The sequence below is a fragment of the Schistocerca cancellata genome, chromosome 1 (genome assembly GCF_023864275.1).
Source record: "Schistocerca cancellata isolate TAMUIC-IGC-003103 chromosome 1, iqSchCanc2.1, whole genome shotgun sequence".
In the NCBI taxonomy this organism is placed as follows: Eukaryota; Metazoa; Arthropoda; class Insecta; order Orthoptera; family Acrididae; genus Schistocerca; species Schistocerca cancellata.
In genome coordinates, this window is record NC_064626.1 from 592,869,163 (window position 1) to 592,892,943 (window position 23,781).

Below are 23,781 nucleotides of genomic sequence, written 5' to 3' on the forward strand. Positions count from 1 at the left end.
ATCACAGTACTGTTTTTTGCACCAGCTCCTGTGCTCTCAATGATCAGCAAAGAATATATAAACAAGTTTACAGATAAGTAACTATATCACACCACATGCCTTACTGACAGTCACAACAGACAACTTCATTTCAGTAGTTTCAGATACACCTGAAGACAATTCCATAATTTTTCTTATCCATCCATAGATGGATGTGTTATATTTTTGGCATTAAGTAATGAGGTCGTCAGTACACGTTTTCAATATATTGGCACCAATAGTTACGAGACTGTGCTGAAAAGTAATGCCTTCAATTTTTTCTGTTCTCAATATCAGTTGAGGTATTACATGCCTTGCACATTATTCACTTGACTTTCCTGCTTTGCTGAAGCAAATTGCAACTCTCTGTCACTAGAAGGCTCCAAATTGTAGCATGTAACATGGTGGTGTGTAACATAACTATATTAGTTTGTGAGAAAGTGCTTTAATTGAGTTTTGCAAATTTGAAGAGTTTGTCCACACTCTGAGCACCCATCCCTTCAACATGACAATGCCATATGACACACGAAGTGCTGCAACATTTGCAGCAATTCGAAGTGTTCGTCATCATCTTTACAGCAACAACATGGTCCCATGTGATTTTCAAGATTTTCATCTGTTTCCAAAACTTAAAGAACATCTTAGAGGACTTCAATTTAATAGTGATGAAGCAGTGCAAGCAAAGGTGAAGTGGTTCCATTATAAAGTCAAACATTCTATAGGGACAGTATCAACAGACTTGTTTCTTGTTGAGAGAAACATGTTTGTTGCCAAGGTGACTGAATTGAGAAATAAATATGTACACATGAAGAATAAAAATGTAGAATGTTAAAAAAAAGTGTTTTATTAAAAAAACTAAGAGTTTTCAAGCAAAAAATTTGGAGGTATTACTTTTCAGCCTTGTACAATTGCTACCAATCAGTCATACACAGAATGTTTTGAGACTCTCATAAAGAATCAAATTATATATCAAATCAACATGTGCTCTCTGCTACTTGACAAGTATCAATTGTCAAACATTTTGGTACATAGCTAGTTTATGTTAAAACTGCTACATGATGCAGGTACAAGCTGGAAAAAAGGAGAAACTCTTTATAGCACTTCTCACTGGCAACACAGGTATTAAATTGGAGTTCAATAAAGGAAAAGGTGTTACTGTAATGAATGAAGAACCATATTTTTACCTACGAGCCCTCTGGTATCTTAAGTAAACCTCAGGCTAGTGTCATTAGTGGAGTGTGGGGACCAGATCCAATTTGTCTGGTCCTCTGGCCACAGGCAAATACATTTTAAAATATTTATTGTTCTAACAGACATGACTTTGGAGACCCCTCAGATCTGGCAGTCAAGTATGCTTTTCATAATAAATGAGGTCCAGAGACCTCCTCACTGATTATCTACAATTTAAAACACTGTCCTTCATTTTCAACACTGGCAAATTAAAAACAGCATGAGAGTGATATACAAGAACACAGTCAAAAATTTAAAACCTGTTTTATCAACACACTCCTCCACCTAGCTGGGGATGCTGTGATAAGAAGGGATAAAAATGGAAAATACATCCATGAACAAGGAACACTGAATTGGGGAACTTTCTATGGGCATAATACTATTAATAACAATTGCAAACAATGTTAGGTTTAAAACAAGACCTTGAGGAATACTGTTCTGTTGTTCAAAATGACTTGACAGAGCACTGACAAATCTAATCTAAAATAACCTGGGAAGCGGAATGACTGTACGAAAACTGGAAGATGTCCTTGGATGTACGAAACACAAAGATGTTCCCAACAGGCCTTCTGAACACAAATACATTAAAAAAAGTAACTATTAGGTGGTGCCCATATATGGAAGCCTGTTATATTGCTGCCTCCAGTGGGGTTAGATTTTTGATGGTCAATCAATATCTCCTGACCCCATGCTGAGAGTGACAAACTGTCTGGCAGGTTACATCCACACAAGACCATCTGCACCGATGTGTCTGGGCTATATCTCTCTGGTCAGGCTCGAGACTTTCACACTACAAGACTAGCTGGGCATCTCCCACTTCTTCCTGAAATCCTGAATGGTTTCCCATGCAACTAATGTGATAGTTTCCACTGTTCACAGGAACTGTTGCGATAATCTCTGTATACAGTTCTACCAGGAAGCTGCTCGGCAATTGGTCTGTATTTATATCTCCAGATATGGATGCAGATTTGCCCACAGTCTCAGCAGAATGTCATTCATCACTTCACCGAGGAACACGCTACCTTCACAGTTGATGACTATTAAATGGAAGCTTCACTGGGTGGCAGATCATCCTTGCAATATAATGCAACCATTCCTGCATAGTGTCAGGTTCTTCTAATATAGCATGTAGTCAGCCTTGTGTAGGACATAATTTGGGGGCTTTGTTTTAGGCACTATTTTGATTGATAGATGTATCCAGGAACAGAAATGGTCACTGGAATGCAGACTGTCAGTCACTCATCACTGGGCAGTGTATGCATGTGCAAACAAGGGCAAAAAAGCATATAGAAAGATTAATGGATGGAACGACTCCATAGCAATGACAATTTTTAAGCTCTACCCAATAATCAGATGATATATATCTTCTGGTAATGAGAAGCTCTCAACTGCTCTGCCCTGGGTATAGATGATAAAAGAGCTCCTCAGCATAGTGTGTTGATTAAATCTCAAATGTATGTGAACGGTTAGGGGGAGTTGTGCGATGGGGTTGCTGTCAGCCTTGTGATCTACTAATTGATAGAGGGGCAGAAAGTTATTCCATGATGGACATACACTACGGCAGCGATTACTTTGGCAGTAAGAGGGAGAAGCTGTCTCTCTACTGAGGTCATCTTTTCTTTTCTGTGCACACTATATTCACTTACCACAAAGCCATCAGTCAGTGCTGAAATTTCAGTTCCTCTGTGTGTGCCATGAAACCACTGCTGTTCCACTGAAGTATGGGAGCTATTTCTATGTCAAGGTGGGGATCAAAGAATTTTGTAGTTTCTGAAGTGGAATTATTACATTCATCAGACAGAATGAGATCTAGATGGTGATGGTTTACAAATGGCTCCTCTCCCTTTCCCCCAGCACTACAACCTCCACCATTACCACTACATCTCGCAATACTTGTGAATAATAACTTTTAAGAATAGGGTGTGGAATGCTAATATGGAATTAGTAGCATGCACAGAGAATTCAATTCAGAATGCAATTCATACCACATTTCACCTAATAGTAGATAATGAGAACATAAAAATAGACAGCAGTACAAATGTTCACAGGCTTCCTTTCCTTTTATGCCAGTGTAACACACATGACAAAAATCACAAATGGTAGGCACAGCCTACAAAGATCTCATGGGATTCATAAGACAAAATGAGGTAGTATCACCAAAGTTAATGGCACATACATATTCATGCCACCACACACTGACTGCAAATGGAATAGCAAAAAACCATAACTGAAGGCAGAGTGAATATTACCCTCTTCCACCCATTTTATTACCAATTAGCTGAGTCTATATAAAACTCTAGAAAGTTCTTAGTAAATACGTTCAATAACTGTTGGTTGGTTTGTAGACTGAAGTTACAACACAGTAAAAATAACTGTAAAAAATATTTTTGGCTCAATGCGTATACTATGGAGACTCAATACATATGATATGGTATCTATGTCACACTTCCAACATTTTGATGGATTTGGTTGTTACAGATCGTGAACCTTGTAAACAAATTAAAATAACTCAAAACTGAAATAGCTTGAAAAAGCCTAACAAACAAACAACTAGTTGAACAATGATGGCATTAGCTTATATGCTAAGATTTCACTAGCTACATAACAGGCCAACCAAGTCATCTGGGCTTCGAGCTCATTGTTGGGTCATACCAGTGACTGGCACAGAAGGATGAGAAGACCAGCCTTGCGCGTGGAAGTTCAACGAAGCTCACAATTTGCAGCGAACACCTGGTTCCAGCGGCCAATAGCAGTGCCCCCGATAGCGTACTTAAGTGCCTGCCTCTCACTCAGCCAGCCAGTCTAATCTCACATTCGTCTGTTGACACCTCGCCTCACGATAGACAGCTTACTTCCTTGTTCTGTGTACAAATGGACGTGTTTGTTTCCTTGTTACTCCATTGTACGATCTTGTTGTATTCGATCTGTCCTTCGTTGGTCGTGTCCGTCCTCTCCCGCTGCGTTGTTGTTGGTGAGCCTCTCCGCGGGTCCCGCCGCGCTTTCAGTCATTGCTATCCCGCGACTGTCCTGGTCGCAGTTACAACATTTTGGCGACGAGGTAAACGGTGGTCATTGTTGGTATGGAGGCAAAGTTGGTCTGTCTGCTGGAGCAACAGCAGCAGCTAATGCAGTAGCAGCAGCAGCTCATGCAGCAGCAGCAGCTCATGCAGCAGCAGCAGCAGCTCCAGTTAGACATCTTACAAAAGTCGCTGCAGTTGCTAACGGACAAAGTTGATGCCCGGGACGCGTTACCGCAACAGCTTCAGAGTCCTCGGGTGTCCGATGCTTTCCCATGTACGCCGTCGTTTCCACCCTTTAAGAGGGGTAGGACGTCAAACGGGCTGACTTTGAGCAGGAGAGGCACCACAGGACATTTTAATTTCCACTGCCTATACTTTTACAAGTAAATTCATAAAAATTTGTCAGCATGACCAGGAAGGATTCAGGATTCACACTTGTAGCAGCGGAAGTTCAAGTTCAAAAACATAACAAAATTTTTTTTACATGTGAAATTTCATCATTTTTTCACTTACTATTGGCTGCATTTGTTGCTGTAGGTACACTTTTTTCATAAGTAAGAGAGACTGTTCGATGAATTTTGAACAGCATACAAACCATACTTACAGGTGTCTGAAACTCTAGAATCTATTTAATTTAAGGAAAAAATGAATGACCTGTTACGTTTTAAACTTTATGTTCAGAAAAAAAAATCAAATTTTGTAGTTAATTATCTCAATTTTTACCACAGTTTTTAACAGATTTGGAAAATTCTAGAGTTTCATACACCTGTAAGTATGGTTTGTATGCTCTGCAAAATTCATCAAAGAATCTCTCTTACTTGTGAACAAAAATGTACCTATAGCAACAAATGCAGCCAACATTAAGTATGTCTGCTTGTGTCTGTATATGTGTGGATGGATATGTGTGTGTGTGCGAGTGTATACCCGTCCTTTTTTCCCCCTAAGGTAAGTCTTTCCACTCCCGGGACTGGAATGACTCCTTACCCTCTCCCTTAAAACCCACATCCTTTCGTCTTTCCCTCTCCTTCCCTCTTTCCTGATGAGGCAACAGTTTGTTGCGAAAGCTTGAATTTTGTGTGTATGTTTGTGTTCGTTTGTGTGTCTGTCGACCTGCCAGCACTTTCATTTGGTAAGTCACATCATCTTTGTTTTTAGGTATATTTTTCCTTCGTGGAATGTTTCCTTCTATTATAACTATATATATATATATATATATATATATATATATATATATGGATGGATGTGTGTGTGTGTGTGTGTGTGTGTGTGTGTGTGTGTGTGTGTGTGTGTGTGTGTGTGTGTGTGTGTATATATATGTGTGAATATAATAGAGGGAAACATTCCACGTGGGAAAAATATATTTAAAAAGAAAGATGATGAGACTTACCCAACAAAAGCGCTGGCAGGTCGATAGACACACAAATAAACACAAACATACACACAAAACTCTAGCTTTCGCAACCAACGGTTGCCTCGTCAGGAAAGAGGGAAGGAGAAGGAAAGACGCTCCCGGGATTGGAATGACTCCTTACCCTCTCCCTTAAAACCCAATCCTTTTGTCTTTCCTTCTCCTTCCCTCTTTCCTGACGAGGCAACCGTTGGTTGCGAAAGCTAGAGTTTTGTGTGTATGTTTGTGTTTATTTGTGTGTCTATCGACCTGCCAGCGCTTTTGTTGGGTAAGTCTCATCATCTTTCTTTTTAAATATATATATATGTGTGGATGGATATGTGTGTGTGCGCGCGCGCGCGCGCGCGCGCGAGAGAGTGTATACCCGTCCTTTTTTCCCCATAAGGTAAGTCTTTCCGCTCCCGGGACTGGAATGACTCCTTACCCTCTCCCTTAAAACCCACATCCTTTCGTCTTTCCCTCTCCTTCCCTCTTTCCTGATGAGGCAACAGTCTGTTGCGAAAGCTTGAATTTTGTGTGTATGTTTGTGTTCGTTTGTGTGTTTGTCGACCTGCCAGCACTTTCATTTGGTAAGTCACATCATCTTTGTTTTTAGGTATATTTTTCCTTCATGGAATGTTTCCTTCTATTATATATATATATATAGTTATGTTTTTTTGCACTTCCACTGCTATGAGTGTGAATCCTGAATCCTTCCTGGTCATGCTGACAAAGTTTTATGAATTTATTTGTAAAAGTATAGACAGTAGAAAATAAAATGCCCTCTGTGGTCTGTGGTGCCTCTCCTGCTCCAAGTTGGCCCATTTGACATCCTACCCTCCTTAATGACGCAAACGAGGACTGGGAAACCTATTTACATCGGCTGAAACAACATCTCACGGCTTTTCAAGTCACAGACGACTTCTTGCAGCAGTAGTTGTTTTTGTCTTGGGCCTCTCCGGACACATTCTTTCTTCTCCGCAAGTTGGCACCGTTGTCTGATCCTGTGGCTCTCTCTTTCCAGGAGATCTGCCTTTTGCTGACAAACTATTATTCCCAATGCTACCATGTGGTCGCCTCTTGGCTGGCGTTCCATCAGTACCATAAAGAGCCTGGCCAGTCGTATCGTTCCTAGGTCACGGACTTGCAGGGTCTCAGCCATCGATGCGATTTTACTTGCACCAATCAGCAGTGTAAGGCTTCGTATGCGGACTCCCTGATCTGGGATGTGTTGGTTCATCTGGCTCCCGATCCTGAGGTCCGTACTGCGGCGTTGAAACTCAACAACCCCTCCTTGGAAGAGATTCTCTGGATTGCCCACTCCTTTGACATTGCTCAAGTGGCTAACGAGCGTTTTATGGCGCGAACGCAGGTGGCGGCGATCACGGCGTCACGGTGTGTTCCGCCCTCACGACGCTGACGTGGCCCAGCCGACAGAGGCCATCGCCATCAGGACTCCTCGTGTTCCGACGTCTCTATGGCATTGGCGCCTTTGGTCGCCCCTCATCGCCGGTCGCGCGGCCCACTTCCATCTTGCCCACAGTGCTTTACTGCCCATTCGCAGGCTGATTGTCCCCACCGCTGGAAAACGTGCACGCTGTGTAACAAGGAGGGCCACATCCGATCGGTTTGTCGTAGTCACTCGACTTGATCCAGTCCTGCCCCTCCTGGGCCACAAGTTACCATCCATGCTCCGCAATCGGTCGTCCCCCAGGATGACCCATCAGCGCGGAAGCTTTTCCTCACACTCCGGATTTTCACAGAGGATGTCAGTTTTCAGGTCGACACTGGGGCCACCATCTCCCTGATTACTATGGTGACATATACTCGGCTGGGCTCTCCTGCGTTGTTGCTTCCCTCTCGCCGTTTGGTCATCTACGGAGATGGTTCCATTCCCCTTCGTGGGCAGTTCGTTGGCCAGGCAACGTACAAGCATGTTCCCCGGCTCCTTACCCTCTTTGTCGTCGACCATCTGTTGGCCTCGAATATTTTTGGCCTGGAAGCGTTTCAACTGTTTGGCTTTCCAATTTCTGACAAAGTTTAGATCATTTCCACGGCTGTTCCATTTCAGGACTTGGACGCTCTGTGCTCCGCTTTTGCATCGTTTTTTGCATGGGATCTCGGATGTGCTTCCGGCTTTCAGGCGCACATCACCCTCTGGCCGGATGCACAGCCTCGCTTTTTCCGGGCCCGGCCTCTTCTGGTGGCTTTACGGCTAGCGGTCAAGCAGGAACTTGATCGGCTCCAGGCCGCTGGTGTGCTGGAACCTGTAAATTACAGTGCATGGGCGACACCACTGGTGGTCATACAGAAACCCAAATGGTCCCTTCTGCTGTGTGGGGACTTCGGCGCTACAGTCAATGCACAGCTTGCCGGGGGAGAGTATTTTTCCAAGATCGACCTGGCTGAGGCATACCACGAGTTGCCCCTGGACGCCGAATCTCAGAACATCATGGTTATCAACACGCCTCTCTACCTCCGGGTGGATCGGCGGCTTCCTCCCCCGCCCTGAACTCTGGATCGGCTGTCCCTTCCTCCCCACCAATTGCGGTTGATATGCCCAGTTCCTCTTCCCACTGCCGCCCACCTCGGCACCGTCCGAGGCGTTTCCGCCCCTACTTGCAAGTTTCAGGGGGGAGGGATCTGGTACTGCGTGCCGCGGAATTTGAATCCGCACCAGACGTCATGGACATCGAAGACCCATAGAGGTCTCTGCACCATCGCACCCTAAACTGTGGCGGCGCGCGCCTCCTGGCCCGCTTTTAGTGTGAGGGTGCCACAGTGGAACACCTCGTTCCAGCGGCCAATAGCGACGCCCCCGATAGTGTATTTAAGTGCCCGCCTCTCGCTCAGCCAGCCAGTCTAATTTCGCGTTCATCTGTTGACACCTTGCCTCTCGCTAGACAGCTTACTTCCTCGTTCTGTGTACGAGTGGACGTGTTTATTTCCTTGTGACTCCGTTGTTCGATCTTGTTGTATTCGTTCTGTCCTTCGTTGGTAATGTCCGTCCTCTCCCGTTGTGTTGTTGTTGGTTGGCCTCTCCACAGGTCCCGCCGCACTTTCCGTCATTGCTACCCCGCAACCGTCCCGGTCGCAGTTACAACACTGAGAACTGTAGGGTCCCCCTAAATAAGTCATGTGTGCACTACACATCAGAGGCTGCTACTCAGGTAGCTGGCAATGTGTAGAATGCACAAAAGTCTTTTTTTTTAGATTAGGTGACTCTCCATCCAATCCAGATAATTATAGCCGTAGGAAACCCAGAAGCATCAGTTTGAAATCAAAAGAAATGCCACCCACAAGTGTGAGAATTAAAATCCTAATGGCAAACTGCTGAAGCATTCGCAACGAAGTGCCAGAGTTTGAAGCACTCATGAAAAGCAGTGAGGGTCACATAATACTGTACACAGAGAGCTAGTTGAAACCTGAAATTAACAGCAGTGAGATTTTTGGGGAAAAGCTAGGTGTAAATCGAAAGGGTAGACAAATGGGAAATGGGGCATTCTATCACCCACCAGACTCATTTCCTGATGCAACCGAAGACTTTACAGAAAACTGTAGTTCACTTGCACGTAAGTCATCCAATCATACTGTAATCATTGGAGAAGACTTTAATCATCCAGCAATTAATAGGGAAAATTACAGTTTTGTTAGTGGAAAGCATGATTAGACATTCTGAGAAACTTTACTAAATGCCTTCTCTGAAAACTATCTAGAATAAATAGTTAGGAAACCATAGGATCCAATGCCAACAAATAGACCTGACCTCTTTGAGGATGTCCATTTCAACACTGGTATCAGTGACCATGATGTGCTAGTGACAAAGGACAACTAAAACAAGAAGAAAGATATATATGTTCAATAAACTAGATAAAAAAATCAGAAGTGTCATATCTCAGTGAGGAAGGTTAAACTTCCAGCACAGGGCATGAGCATTTAGAGAAATTCTGGCTTGAGTTTAACAGAATACTTGACCTCATACAGGAGAGATGTACCTATTAGAAGAGTTCATAATGGGAGAGAATCTCCATGGTATACAGCCATTCTGAGGAAACTTCTAAACAAACAGAGACTATTGCAAACAGGTGTAAAACAAAGCATAGGGCTATAAGTAAAGAGAGGCTGAATGAAATGTTGCTGACTGCCAAGAGAGTGATGTATAATGTGTTCAATGACTAATGTAACAGAATACTGTCAAGTGATCTTTCACATAACCCAAAGAAATTGTGGTCATATGTACAGGCTGTTAGGGACACCAAAGTTAGCATCCAGTCCCTAGCAAATGAGACAGGAACTGAAATTGAGGGTAGCAAATCGCAAGCTGAAATGCTTAACTTCATTTTAATATGTTCCTTTAGAAAGGAAAAGCCAGGAGAATTGTCTGAATTTAATATTCATACAACTGAAAAGATGAATGAAATAAGTATTAGTCTCAGTGGTGTTAAGTAACAACTGAAACAATTAGAATTGAACCAATTTCCAGAGCCTGATGGAATTCCAATAAGATTCTATATTGAATTTGTGGCCGAGTTAACTCATCTTCTAACTATAATCTGTCATAGATTCCTCAAACAAACACATGCCCAGTTCTTTGGGAAAGGTACAGGTCACACCCATCTACAAGAAAGGCAGTAGAAGTGATCCACAAAACTACCACCCAATATCCTTGACATTGATTTGTTGTAGAATCTTAGAACGTGTTCTGAACTCAAATGTAATGTGGTATCTTGAACAGAATGACTACTTCAAAGCCAACCAGCATGGATTTCAAAAACATCAATCATGCGAAACTCAACTCGCACTTTTTTCACATGTCATACTGAAAGCTTTGGAACAAGGCTATCAGTTACATGCAGTGTTCTGGATTTCTAAAAATCACTTGAGTCAGTACTGCACCTGCGCTTATTGTCAAAAATATGATCATATGGAGTATCAAGTGAAATTTGTGACTGGATTGAGGACTTTTTGGTTGGGAGGACCCAGCATGTTATCTTGGCTGGAGAGTCATTGTCAGATGTATAGATAACCTTAGGTGTGCCCAGGAAAGTGTGTTTGGGAGCCTTGTCCAGGTTGTATATTAATGACCTAGCAATAATATTAATAGTAAAATCAGGCTTTTTGTTGATGATGCAGTTATCTATAATGATGTACTAATTGCAAGAAGCTGCATAAATATTCAGTTAGATAAGATTTTTATGTGGTGTAGAGATTGGCAACTTGCTCTAAACATTCAGAAATCTAAAATGTGCATTTCAAAAAATGAAAAAACATAGTATCCTATGATAATAATATCAATGAGTCACTGCTGGAATCAGCTAACTCATACAAGTACCAGGGTGTAACACTTTGAAGGGATATTAAGGGGAATGATCACACAGATTAAGTGGTGTGTACACCAGCTGGTAAACTTCGGTTTATTGGTAGAATACTGGGGGTAGTGATTCAATCTACAAAGGAGATTGTGTGGGACCAGTACCAGATAGGACTAACAGGGGATACTGAACGTATATGGAGAAGGGCAGCACGAACGGTCACAAGTTTGTTTCATCCATGGAAGAGAGTGTCACAGAGATACTGAAGGAACTGAAGTGGAAGACTCGAAGGTAGATGGGAACTACCCAGAGAAAATCCATTAAAGTTCCAGGAAACAGCTTTAAATGATAACTCTAGAAATATACTACAACCCCTTATGTATCACTCACATAGGGATCATGAGAATAATAGTAGAATAATTACTGCATGCGGAGAGACATTCAAACAATCATTCGTCCTACACTCCATATGCAAATGCAACAGGAAGAAATCCTAACAACTAGTACAATGGGCTGTACCCTCTGCCGCACAAGTTGGGGGGGGGGGGGGGGGGTTTGGAGAGTATAAACGTAGATACTTCATTAGTTTCATTATTAATCAATCTTTCCGCTTACAAGAAATACTGCATAAATTGTAAGGGAGTGGAAGTAGATTACATTTAGTTCTAGGTCACAACTGCTTTTAGTGAGTGCATGAATATAAGTTACTTATGAAACAGAAGACAAAACTAGTTTCTATGTATGCTGGCATAACACAATGAGAACCGGTGTCATGTGAAAGGACCTGGTAACATGCATCAAACATACGACTCATCAAGAAATTAAATGATTTTGTCTACTCCATTTATTTCTATCTTAGGACATATTACACTGAGACATCTGGGCAGTGACATTATTTTTACTTCACATATTCATCAGGACCAAATAACACAAAAACAAAAAAGCATTTCCTTTTTTTATTTTATTTACACATCAAGTTCAGTAGGACCAAATTGAGGAACAAATCTCCAAGGTCATGGAACATGTCAGTACATGAAATTGCAACATAAAAGTAATAACAGAAAAAAAAAGTTTATTAACCCGAAAAAAGTCAATCCATAATGCAATCAACAAAACAACAAGAATCAGCTTAATTTTTCAAGGAACTCCTCGACAGAATAGGACAAGTGCCCCATGAGAAAACACTTCAATTTCGATTTAAAAGCTCATGGATTACTGCTAAGATTTTTGCATCCAAATGGTAACTTATTGAAAATGGATGCAGCAGTATACTGCACACCTTTCTGCACAACAGCAAGGAAGTCCGATCCAAATGCTGGTTTGTTTCTGGAGGGTAGTAACTGAGTGAAAGCTGCTAATTCTTGGGAATAAGCTAACATTGTTAGCAAGAAATGGCAGTAAGGAATATATATACACTCCTGGAAATGGAAAAAAGAACACATTGACACCGGTGTGTCAGACCCACCATACTTGCTCCGGACACTGCGAGAGGGCTGTACAAGCAATGATCACATGCACGGCACAGCGGACACACCAGGAACCGCGGTGTTGGCCGTCGAATGGCTCTAGCTGCGCAGCATTTGTGCACCGCCGCCGTCAGTGTCAGCCAGTTTGCCGTGGCATACGGAGCTCCATCGCAGTCTTTAACACTGGTAGCATTCCGCGACAGCGTGGACGTGAACCTTATGTGCAGTTGACGGACTTTGAGCGAGGGCGTATAGTGGGCATGCGGAAGGCCGGGTGGACGTACCGCCGAATTGCTCAACACGTGGGGCGTGAGGTCTCCACAGTACATCGATGTTGTCGCCAGTGGTCGGCGGAAGGTGCACGTGCCCGTCGACCTGGGACCGGACCGCAGCGACGCACGGATGCACGCCAAGACCGTAGGATCCTACGCAGTGCCGTAGGGGACCGCACCGCCACTTCCCAGCAAATTAGGGACACTGTTGCTCCTGGGGTATCGGCGAGGACCATTCGCAACCGTCTCCATGAAGCTGGGCTACGGTCCCGCACACCGTTAGGCCGTTTTCCGCTCACGCCCCAACATCGTGCAGCCCGCCTCCAGTGGTGTCGCGACAGGCGTGAATGGAGGGACGAATGGAGACGTGTCGTCTTCAGCGATGAGAGTCGCTTCTGCCTTGGTGCCAATGATGGTCGTATGCGTGTTTGGCGCCGTGCAGGTGAGCACCACAATCAGGACTGCATACGACCGAGGCACACAGGGCCAACACCCGGCATCATGGTGTGGGGAGCGATCTCCTACACTGGCCGTACACCACTGGTGATCGTCGAGGGGACACTGAATAGTGCACGGTACATCCAAACCGTCATCGAACCCATCGTTCTACCATTCCTAGACCGGCAAGGGAACTTGCTGTTCCAACAGGACAATGCACGTCCGCATGTATCCCGTGCCACCCAACGTGCTCTAGAAGGTGTAAGTCAACTACCCTGGCCAGCAAGATCTCCGGATCTGTCCCCCATTGAGCATGTTTGGGACTGGATGAAGCGTCGTCTCACGCGGTCTGCACGTCCAGCACGAACGCTGGTCCAACTGAGGCGCCAGGTGGAAATGGCATGGCAAGCCGTTCTACAGGACTACATCCAGCATCTCTACGATCGTCTCCATGGGAGAATAGCAGCCTGCATTGCTGCGAAAGGTGGATATACACTGTACTAGTGCCGACATTGTGCATGCTCTGTTGCCTGTGTCTATGTGCCTGTGGTTCTGTCAGTGTGATCATGTGATGTATCTGACCCCAGGAATGTGTCAATAAAGTTTCCCCTTCCTGGGACAATGAATTCACGGTGTTCTTATTTCAATTTCCAGGAGTGTATATAGTGAGAGGCTAATGTCAAAATACTCAGACATGTGAACAGGGGTCAACAAGAGGTTCGTGAACTTACACCACTTATTGCCCCAACTGCCCATTTCTGAGCCAAAAATATCCTTTTAGAACGGGAAGAATTACCCCAAAATATAATACCATACAACATGAGCGAATGAAAATAAGCAAAGTACACTGATTTTCGTGTCGAACGATTACTCACTTCAGAAACCATTGGAATAGTAAAAATGGTAGCATTCAGCCTTAGAGCAAGATCCTGAGTGTGGGCTTTCCACAACAGTTTACTATCTATCTGAACACCTAGAAATTTGAACTGTTCAGTTTCACTAATCATATGCCCATTCTGTGAAATTAAAAAGTCAGGTTTTGGTGAATTGTGTGTTAGAAACGGTAAAAACTGAGTCTTACTGTGATTTAGCATTAGTTTATTTTCTACAAGCCATGAACTTAGGTCATGAAATGCACTAGTTGAAACAGAGCCAATGTTGCACACATCATCATTTACTGTCAAGTTAGTGTCGTCAGCAAACAGAAATACTTTAGAGTTACCCATAATACTAGAGGGCTTATCATTTATATAAGTAAGGAGCAGGAGTGGCCCCAACACTGGTCTCTGGGGCACCACCTACATGACCGTACCCCACTCAAACCCCACATCACAGCCATTCTCAACATTGTGAATAATGAACTTTTGCTGTCTGTTGCTAAAGTAAGAGGTGAACCAATTGTGAGATACTCCCCGTATTCCACAATAGTCCAACTTCTGGAGCAATATTTTATGATCAACACAATCAAACGCCTAAGTTAAATAAAAAAATATGCCTAGCGTTCGAAACCTTTTGTTTATACCATCCAGTAGCTCACAGAGAAAAGAGAATATAGCATTTTCAGTTGTCAAATGACTTCTAAGGCCAAACTGTACATTTGATAGCAAACTGTGTGATATAAAATGATCAATTATCCTGACATACACGGCCTTTTCAGTAACTTTAGCAAACACTAATGGCATAGAAATAGGTCTAAAATTGTCTACATTAACCCTTTCCCCCTTTTTATAAAGTGGCTTTACTACTGAGTACTTTAAAGGAAAAATTACAAGTATGGCTAAATACAGGGTTAACATTTGCAGCTCAATACTTTAATATTCTGCTAGGCTCTCCATCATATCCGTGAGAGTCCTTAGTCTCTAGTGATTTAATTATTGACTCAATCTCCCCCTTGCCTGTATCACAGAGGAGTATTTCAGACATCAATATCGGAAAGGCATTTGTCAAGAAAGTTATACAATTCTCTGTAGAAGCTAAATTTTTATTGAATTCACCAGCAATACTTCGAAAATGATTGTTAAACACTGTACATACATCTGATTTATCAGTAACAGAAATATTTTTACTACGAACTGACTTTATATCGTCAACCTTGAGTTGCTGACCAGACACTTCCTTCGCAACTGACCATATAGTTTTACTTTTATCCTGTGAATTAACTATTCTATTTGCATACCACTTACTCTTTGCCTTCCTAATAACATTTTTAAGCACTTTACAACACTGTTTGTAATGGCCTACTGTAGCTTGATTGTGATTACTTCTAACATTTTGATACAATTCCCACTTTGTTCCACATGATATCCTTATCCCACTGGTCAGCCACCCGGGCTGCCTATTACTGCTAGCACCCCGTTTAGAATGTTCTAATGGAAAGCAACTCTCAAAGAGCATGAGGAATGTGATAAGGAAAGCATTATATTCATCTTCTATGTTATCGGCACTATAAACATCCTGTCACTCTTGTTCCTTGACAAGGTTTAAAAAAAACACTCTATTGCTCTTAACTTTCCTACATAGTTTGTAATTATATGTGACATCTGTTTGATTACAAAAGCATTTTCGTGTTAAAATTTGTGCATCATGGTCTGAAAGGCTATTCATCTTTTGACTAACTGACTGGCCATCTAGTAATCAAAAATTAATAAAAATATTGTCTATGACTTTGCTACTGTCCCCCTGCACCCTAGTTGGAAAGACTACAGTCTGCATCAATTCATATAAGTATAGATCTACTAACATCCTTTTTCTTGCATCATCATATACAAAATTTATATTCAAGTCACCACATGTAACTAATTTCTGTTACTTCCTACAAAGTGAATCTCTAGCTTGAGCAGAAATGCTCTGAAGTCAGAGTTAGGGCACCTATAAACAACAACAATTAGAAGTTTAGTTTCACTAAATTCAACTGCCCCTACACAACATTCAAATATCTGTTCAGTGCAGTGCTGTGATACGCCTATGGACGCAAATGGAATACTGTTTTTATGTACATAGCCATTCCCCCAACCTGGCTAATCTGTATCCTGGTAAAGGAAGCTTCTGAATTGTCAAGTTATTTAACTGGTGCTCTGATATACCAGTAATTTCAGAGTCAACATCTACAAGTAGTTCAATTACTTTATCTCTTTACTTTTATCTATTACCTCTTATATTTTATTCAGGCCCCAAATCACATTTCTGGCAAGTACCTCTGACAGTTTAGTCGAACAAGTTCCACAGGCCCAGCTGTGGTTATTTTATTTATTTATTCAGCCATAGTAAATTCAGAACAACACTACTGAACTGACACACATATTACAGAAACAATATAAACATGTATGCAAGCAGGATAGGGTTAGGTGAGGGCAGGGCAGGATGCAAAATGAAAATGAACAACTTATGATAATGTAAAGGACAATCAAGATGATTATACGAAACACTGGTTGTCTGTGTTACTTACCTACTTGCCTCTATCATTTCGGATCCCTATTCCTTCCCTTGTAAATATGTACATTGGTAGCTATGTACTTGTAAAGTGTTGCAGTTTTTTGAAGTGGGCCTATCGGTAAACAAATTGCGTCTACTCTGCAAAGTTTAAATTTCTAGTACTGATGTTGTCTTATTGTGCTGTAAACAAAGCCCCACAGCAATTTTGCAACATCTAATACAACTTTGTGTAATGTTCTGTGTTCGTGTGTTTAGATTTATACATCAACCCCAATACATTGGTAAATGAACGAAAGAATAAATGAAAGATTACAATACAGTTGGGGCAAGGCCGACGATAACATTATTCTATGACGAGAACAAATTTGCGCCAGTGATTAAGAGATAACACTCACACACCTTACCGTCCATTTCTCGAATGGTGATACAGTGAGTGCTTGCAGTAATAACACACAGAGTCGAAAAACTAGTGTAATGATAGAAGCAATGCAAAATGTATCCACTTCAGTCACATGGTGTATAACAAAAAAATTACTTAGTTCAATAGAAGAACCAAGCTGACCCTACTAATTAGTGTCGAATTTCGGTGGAGTCGAATGACCCTTCACCATTAAATATTATTAAAATTTTAATTTACACCACAACATCTTCGAAATGCTCGAAGAGTAGCTCGTAAAAACTAATATGTGCATGTGCCGTAAGTGGCATAAAAATAGTAGTTATAATTACTCAAGATTTTTTTAATACTTTTGATCACAATACTCCTGACGTTTCAGACGACTTCAAATTTAGCACACGACAAAGCACATGAATGAACACTAACAGATATGCTGTTAGCAGTGATGTAAGTAAATGAGCAACAATGTATTTGTACTCTATTTTTTTTAAAAAAAAACTTGTATTTTAGATGTAACACAGCACTTGATCGCAATGGTAATATTGTTTAGCGAGGCCCTTGATTACAGCTTTAAAATATTTTGATGAGTCACAATTTTGCTGAATAATAATATTTTGCCCGTCTATGTGCAACGATCTGCCTGCGCAGTGAGCACATCACATCTGCGCAGATAGATCGTTGCGTGTGCAGAGGAGAGTTGCGCATATATGTGTGCAAAGCTGGAAGTTGCAGCTGAGGTAGTAGTAGTAGCTTTATTCATCCGTAGATCTCTTTTTACAAGGATATAGGAAATGTCAAAGTATTTTCAAGCTCAGACCAATTTAAAATAAGCTAATTCGTATTTACAGACTTCTAGTTACAGACAATCATTAAATTTACTCCTCTATACAATACTTTTTTTGTAAATAATTAATTAAATAATGTAATGCCACACTGTTCACTCATATCCCACTATTCACTGCACACACTATACACACATTGTACCATAACACTTCACTCACTACACACACAAACACACACACTGATGATCTCTGGGCCACTTTCTGTATTGCAACTTCCCATTTGCTATCCTTAAAAACTGAGTCAGCATCCATGTGTATGAGTGAGATGTTGAGCTCAGAAAGAACAAGAGGTGTTAGTATTGTGCTATGCATAGCTTGGGGCAAGATTTTTCTAGAAAAGGAAAAAAGAAGGAAAAACACATAGTGTGAAGGTGTTACGTGGAATGTTGGCTGTTTTATAATCATTATTATTGTTTATTTATACAACAATTTTTTCCCAAACCCCTACTGTTTTAACAGTAATGGCCTTGCTGCAGTGGATACACCGGTTCCCGTCAGATCACCAGAGTTAAGAGCTGTCGGGAGTGGTCGGCACTTGGATGGGTTACCATCCGGGCCACCATGCGCTGTAGCCATTTTTCGGGGTGCACTCTACCCCGTGACGCCACTTGAGGAGCTACTCGACCGAATAGTAGCGGCTCCGGTCAAATAAAACCATCATAATGTGCGGGACAGTGGTGTGCTGACCACACGCCCCTACCATCTGCATCCTCATCTAAGGATGACATGGCGGTCGGATGGTCCCAATGGGCCACTTGTGGCCTGAAGACAGAGTGCTCTACTCTGCTTTATGAAATGGTGGAAAAATCTAAATTTATCAAATGACTTTATTAAATTCTATAGTGTTTCCTGATTACATTGATATATACTTTATAATGTTTCAAATGATAAATGACCTATGTACCAAATTTTAAAGTTACGGTCATGTATGCTGCAACACCCCCTTTATTTCTATTACAGACCCCAGTATTATTTCGAAAATAACTGTGAACTTTCTGTTTCCAGAGATTATACGTATGATACATTGTATATGTTGGTAACTGTGCATGTTTCTAGTGTCTGTAAATGATTATCTTTGCTAGTATTTACTTTGTTGCGCTGAAGCAGTTTGTTCACGTGTTACTGAATGTTTCTTGCCCAAGTGCTACATATACTTGTGGAAGTACATATCCTTTAGTGTGCAATAAATGCGAACTATACCACACATCAAGAAATTCAATAAAAGCAAATTCTGTGGTAACCAGTTCACAAAAAAAGCACGCCACACTGTTGATAGTAACCTATGTATCAGTTATTCATGGAAGAAGCTCCCGCATGGCACGCCTCCTGGTGATGCAAATTTTTATGTTAACAATGACGATGTTTCTAATGGATTTGTTGTTGTTGATGTGGGCATCTTATCTTCTTTGATAAAGGAAGTGGCGAAATGTAAACAATTGATCTGCGCATATAGATCGTTGAATGTGGAGAGGAGATTTGCGCAGATATGTGTGCAAAGCTGGAAGTTGCAGCTGAGGTAGTAGTAGTAGCAGCTTTATTCACCCGTAGATCTCTTTTTACAAGGATATAGGATATGTCAAAGTATTTTCAAGCTCAGACCAATTTAAAATAAGCTAATTCGTATTTACAGACTTGTAGTTACAGACAATCATTAAATTTACTCCTCTATACAATACTTTTTTGTAAATAATTTATTAAATAATGTAATGTCACACTGTTCACTCATATCCCACTATTCACAGCACACACTAAACACACAGGCTGTCTGGAAATAACTAAATAACAAAGTAGCAGGAATGGTTTAGCATCAAAATTAGTTGTTGTATGCAGATACTGCAATAAATCTACCTCGAAAATGACTCCTAACACTGTGCATAATTCATATGATGAGAATTTGAAGTTAGTATATGCAACGTGTGCAGTAGGAACAGGATAAAAGGCTGCTCAAACGTTTTGTGGTTTCATGGACCTCCCTCCTCCTACCCATAGGTTCAGCAAGTACATAAAAATACTTTTAGGTGTCTTGAAGGTTGTGTCTAAAGCTTCTATGAAACGTGCAGTGTAAATATTAGTGGAACCAGGGACATTGCTGTTGCACTTGATGGAACATGGCAACATCGAGGGCGTTGTTCCTTGAATGGTGTTGTAAGTGCTACTTCTCGTAACACTGAAGGACGTATTGAACATCAGTGTTCTAAGAATTAAGATGGTTACATTGGAGGTATGGAGTGTGACAGAAATCTGAAAATATTTCAGAGGTCTGTGCCCATTTATAATTTTAGATATACGAAGTACCTAGATGATGGGGTCTCTAAAGCTTTCAATGAAATTAATGAGTTCAATGTTTATGGTGATACCTTTAACAAAACTGGAGTGTTGTGGACATGTGCACAATAGAACGGGTGAGGAAGCTACGAGGAGAAATGAAACTTGCTATCTGATGGAAAATCTCTGTCTGGCCGAGGCAGATTGACAGAAACTGAAATAGACCTTCCTGAGAGTTATTATGGACTGGCCATTAGGCGAACTGCACCTCTGACTGATGGTACAGCAATGAGAAAAGCTGAATGGGCCATCTACTTTCATGTCCACAGATGAGCACCCTGCTCACGGACTTTGCACTAAAGGAGCAGATTCTTGGTGTAGCTGCCAAAAAGCCAAAGAAAGTGGTCAATACCATCATAAACATTGTCTTCCTGAGCCTGTTATGAATGAAATAAAACTAATTTTTAGAGACCTGAGCGACCCTGTTTTGCTTAGTAAATGTCTTCACGGGGGCACTCAGAATACAAATGAAAGTTTCAACCATTGTATATGGGAGAGATTACCCAAGAATGTTTTTGTAGGGCTAAATACATTAAAAGTTGTTGTGCCAGATGCAGTGATATGTTTCAATGATGAAATGGTAGGAAGGTTGGAAGGCCTGAGAAATTTAGGCATAAAATGTGGCTCTAATATGGGAGATAAATTGCTTGCATGTGACAGTCAACATATGCATGAAGCAGAAAGATTCGCTCTTCAAGTTACCAAACAAGCAAGAAGTGCTAAAAGGAATGCCAAGAGGAAGCTTGAAGATGAAGAAATGCTGCAGGATGAAGATTATGCTTCAGGAATGTCCTGAGTCACAGTTCATTTGGACTCATAGCCTCATTTGCTATTTCCTGCAAGTTGTATTTTACAGAATTCAGGTACAAATATAGCTCTAATTTTTTTCTGTAACTTGCAATAGTATGAGCTTATGTAGTAGATCTAAGCTTTATTGCAGAATTAACTAAATCATAGAAAAAGTAATATTTTTATTAGGAAAAAAATTATAAGAGTTAAAATGTAAGATGTGATATTTTTTATCCTTGTAATATACATAATAGGTGGAATTAAACAGTTCTAGTACCTCAGCCATCATGTCATACATATCTGGTAAAAATCTGGTCTCCTTCAAATGTATAACATTGGATTAAATGGATACCTCAATTTGATGAAGTATTTTGAAAAAAATACATCGATTCTTTTGTAATTTTTAATAACCATATGCAGGTTCAAAAATATTCAAAATACTTCTAATTTGTCTAGAAAGTGTTTTGAATTACCTGACATCAACAAAAAATTTGTAAAACATATACATTACAAACAGTGCATGGTAGAAATAAGGGTTGATTTTTATATAATATTGAGCCAGAAAAGTACCCTGTAGCCTTAATCTCTTTTGGTAATTTTTTTACAGTTTTCTTTCTTGGTAGAAAATGCTGTTTCGAGTTTTATGTTTATTTTTTCTTGGTAAATGTTGAGTCTAGCTCTTGTCCCATGGTCATGGACAGAGCTATTTGTGCAGTAATTACCAATGTTATTTTTTATGTGTACAACTGACTAGTAAATGTATTCACACAGAGCAGTTGAAATCTACAGTGTTTTCAACAGATATTTACAATGAGCTCGACTACTATTTTTGGTTATTATTCTTATAGCTCGTTTCTGGAGTTTGAAAATTGTGTTCTTCAACATATCTTTACAATTAGCTCAACTACTATTTTTGGTTATTATTCTTATACATCTTCTCTGGAGTTTGAAAATTGTGTTCATATTTTGTGCATTTTTTCCCCAAGAAAGAATGACGTAGCTAAGAACTGAGTGTACATATGAGTAATATGTAACTAAAAGACAGTGCATGTTATACACTGATGATAGAATTCTAAGTGATAACATGTTGATAAGATTCTGTTTGCAAGTACCTTTTGTGTGTTCATACCACTTCAACTGAGAATCAATATTCATTCCTAGAAATTTTGCATTTGTTACACTTTCTATAGAAGTGCTATCCACATTTAATTTAACATTGTTATTTTTCCCTCTTCAAACCGAAATTCATGGCATTAGTTTTCTTCATGTTCAATGTCACTTTATTGCTTATTGACCAGTCATAAACTTCCTTGAGAGGTTCATTTGATTTCTCTGCAAGGAGTTCAATTCTTTCCTCAGTGACTATAATACTGTTGTCATCAGCAGCATGAGTAACACTACTGGGAAAGTCATTGACGTATATCAGGAATAGTATTGGACCTAATACGCTACCTAGTGGAACCCCTATATTAATGTATTTTGGTTCTGATAAGTGTTTTAGTAAATGTTTAGATCTATTTGAAATACGTGTTATCTGAACTCTTTGTACCCTATCTGCTAGGGGTATGATGGAAACCCATCATTAGCTACCCCACTTATTCCTAATTCTTCTAATTTATTTAATAGAATCTTGTGGTCGACTGTATTGAAGGTCTTTTAAAGATAAAAAGAATATGCCTGTGACACACTCATCTTTGTCTAGAGCATCAAGTACAACTCTTGTGAATTCTACTATGGCTGACTCCGTATTTTTGCCACTTTGGAAACCAAACTGTGATTCGCTTAAAAGATTGTAGTTATTCAGGTAATTTATTAATCTGTGTTTCATAGTTGCTTCTTTTATTTTCGAGAATGATGATAGCAAGGAAGTGGGCAGGTAATTTTCTATGTCTTATGCATTACCTTTCTTAAGCAAAAATAAAACTCTTGCTCGTTTTAACTGCTCTGGAAAGGGTTCATTTACTATATTTGTTAAGGGGCCTTGTATAATCTCTATGCATTGTTCCAGTACACACATTGGTACTTCGTCTAAGCCTACTGACTTATTATTTTTTATTTTTTAAACAGTTTTATTGACTTCATTCTTCATGGTTGTAAGTAACATCATTGTATTTAGTGCAACATTATTTACAGGCGTTACAATTGTTTTGGGGAAGTTTTGCTGTAATTTCTCTGCAATACTTGAAAAATGCTCGTTTACATAGTTCGCTAAGTGTTGCGGAGCATTTATCACCTTATCACCCTCCCTTAGCAGTATGTTATTCTGCCATTGTTTGCCTCTGCCTGTTTCCTTTTATTCTCTGCATTATATATTATTTTCTGATAAAATGACTTTTGCAGCAATCAGTACCTTCCTATAGATATTTTTGTATCTATGATAGAAATTTAATTATTCTGGATCATTGCCACTCTTTTTCATGGAACTGAGGCATTTAAGTGTTTCGGAGGACTTCTTAATACCTGCAATTATCCATCAATTTTTGCGGAATGTTGATACAGACATGCATACTTTTGGAAATGCGTTTTCAAAGTTCAGATTAAATAATGTGAAAAATTTTGAGAATTTCATATTCAAATTGGTTTCCTTATACACTTCATCCCAGCTTTGCTTTGCTAGTTCTTTTGTGAAATCTTTTATTTTGATTTCTGATAGATGTCGTTTGTAGGCTTGTAGTTTAGGGAATGATTCGATGCCTGATTTTACTGTTGTTATTTGACAGAGGTTTGAACAGAATTGCTCAAATGTGTGGGTACAAATCATGTTTGCCCAGACAAGTTGAAGTATGTGGACAGGAGATCGGCGCAAATCTGACGCTAAAACGAGGTTGAGTCAGCTGTTTGTTCAGTCAGGTA

General features: G+C 40.5%; 1 protein-coding gene across 1 annotated transcript in view; it reads right to left on the reverse strand.

The window, feature by feature from the left end:
• LOC126182047 (uncharacterized) overlaps positions 1 to 17,289 on the reverse strand; it is a 40,810-nt gene extending 23,521 nt beyond the window's left edge. The window contains exon 1 of the mRNA XM_049924819.1: positions 16,980 to 17,289. Within this exon, the coding sequence (XP_049780776.1) occupies positions 16,980 to 16,986 (7 nt within the window). The 5' untranslated portion in view covers positions 16,987 to 17,289. The remainder of the gene's footprint in view (positions 1 to 16,979) is intronic.
• Between the last annotated feature and the right edge of the window lie 6,492 nt (positions 17,290 to 23,781).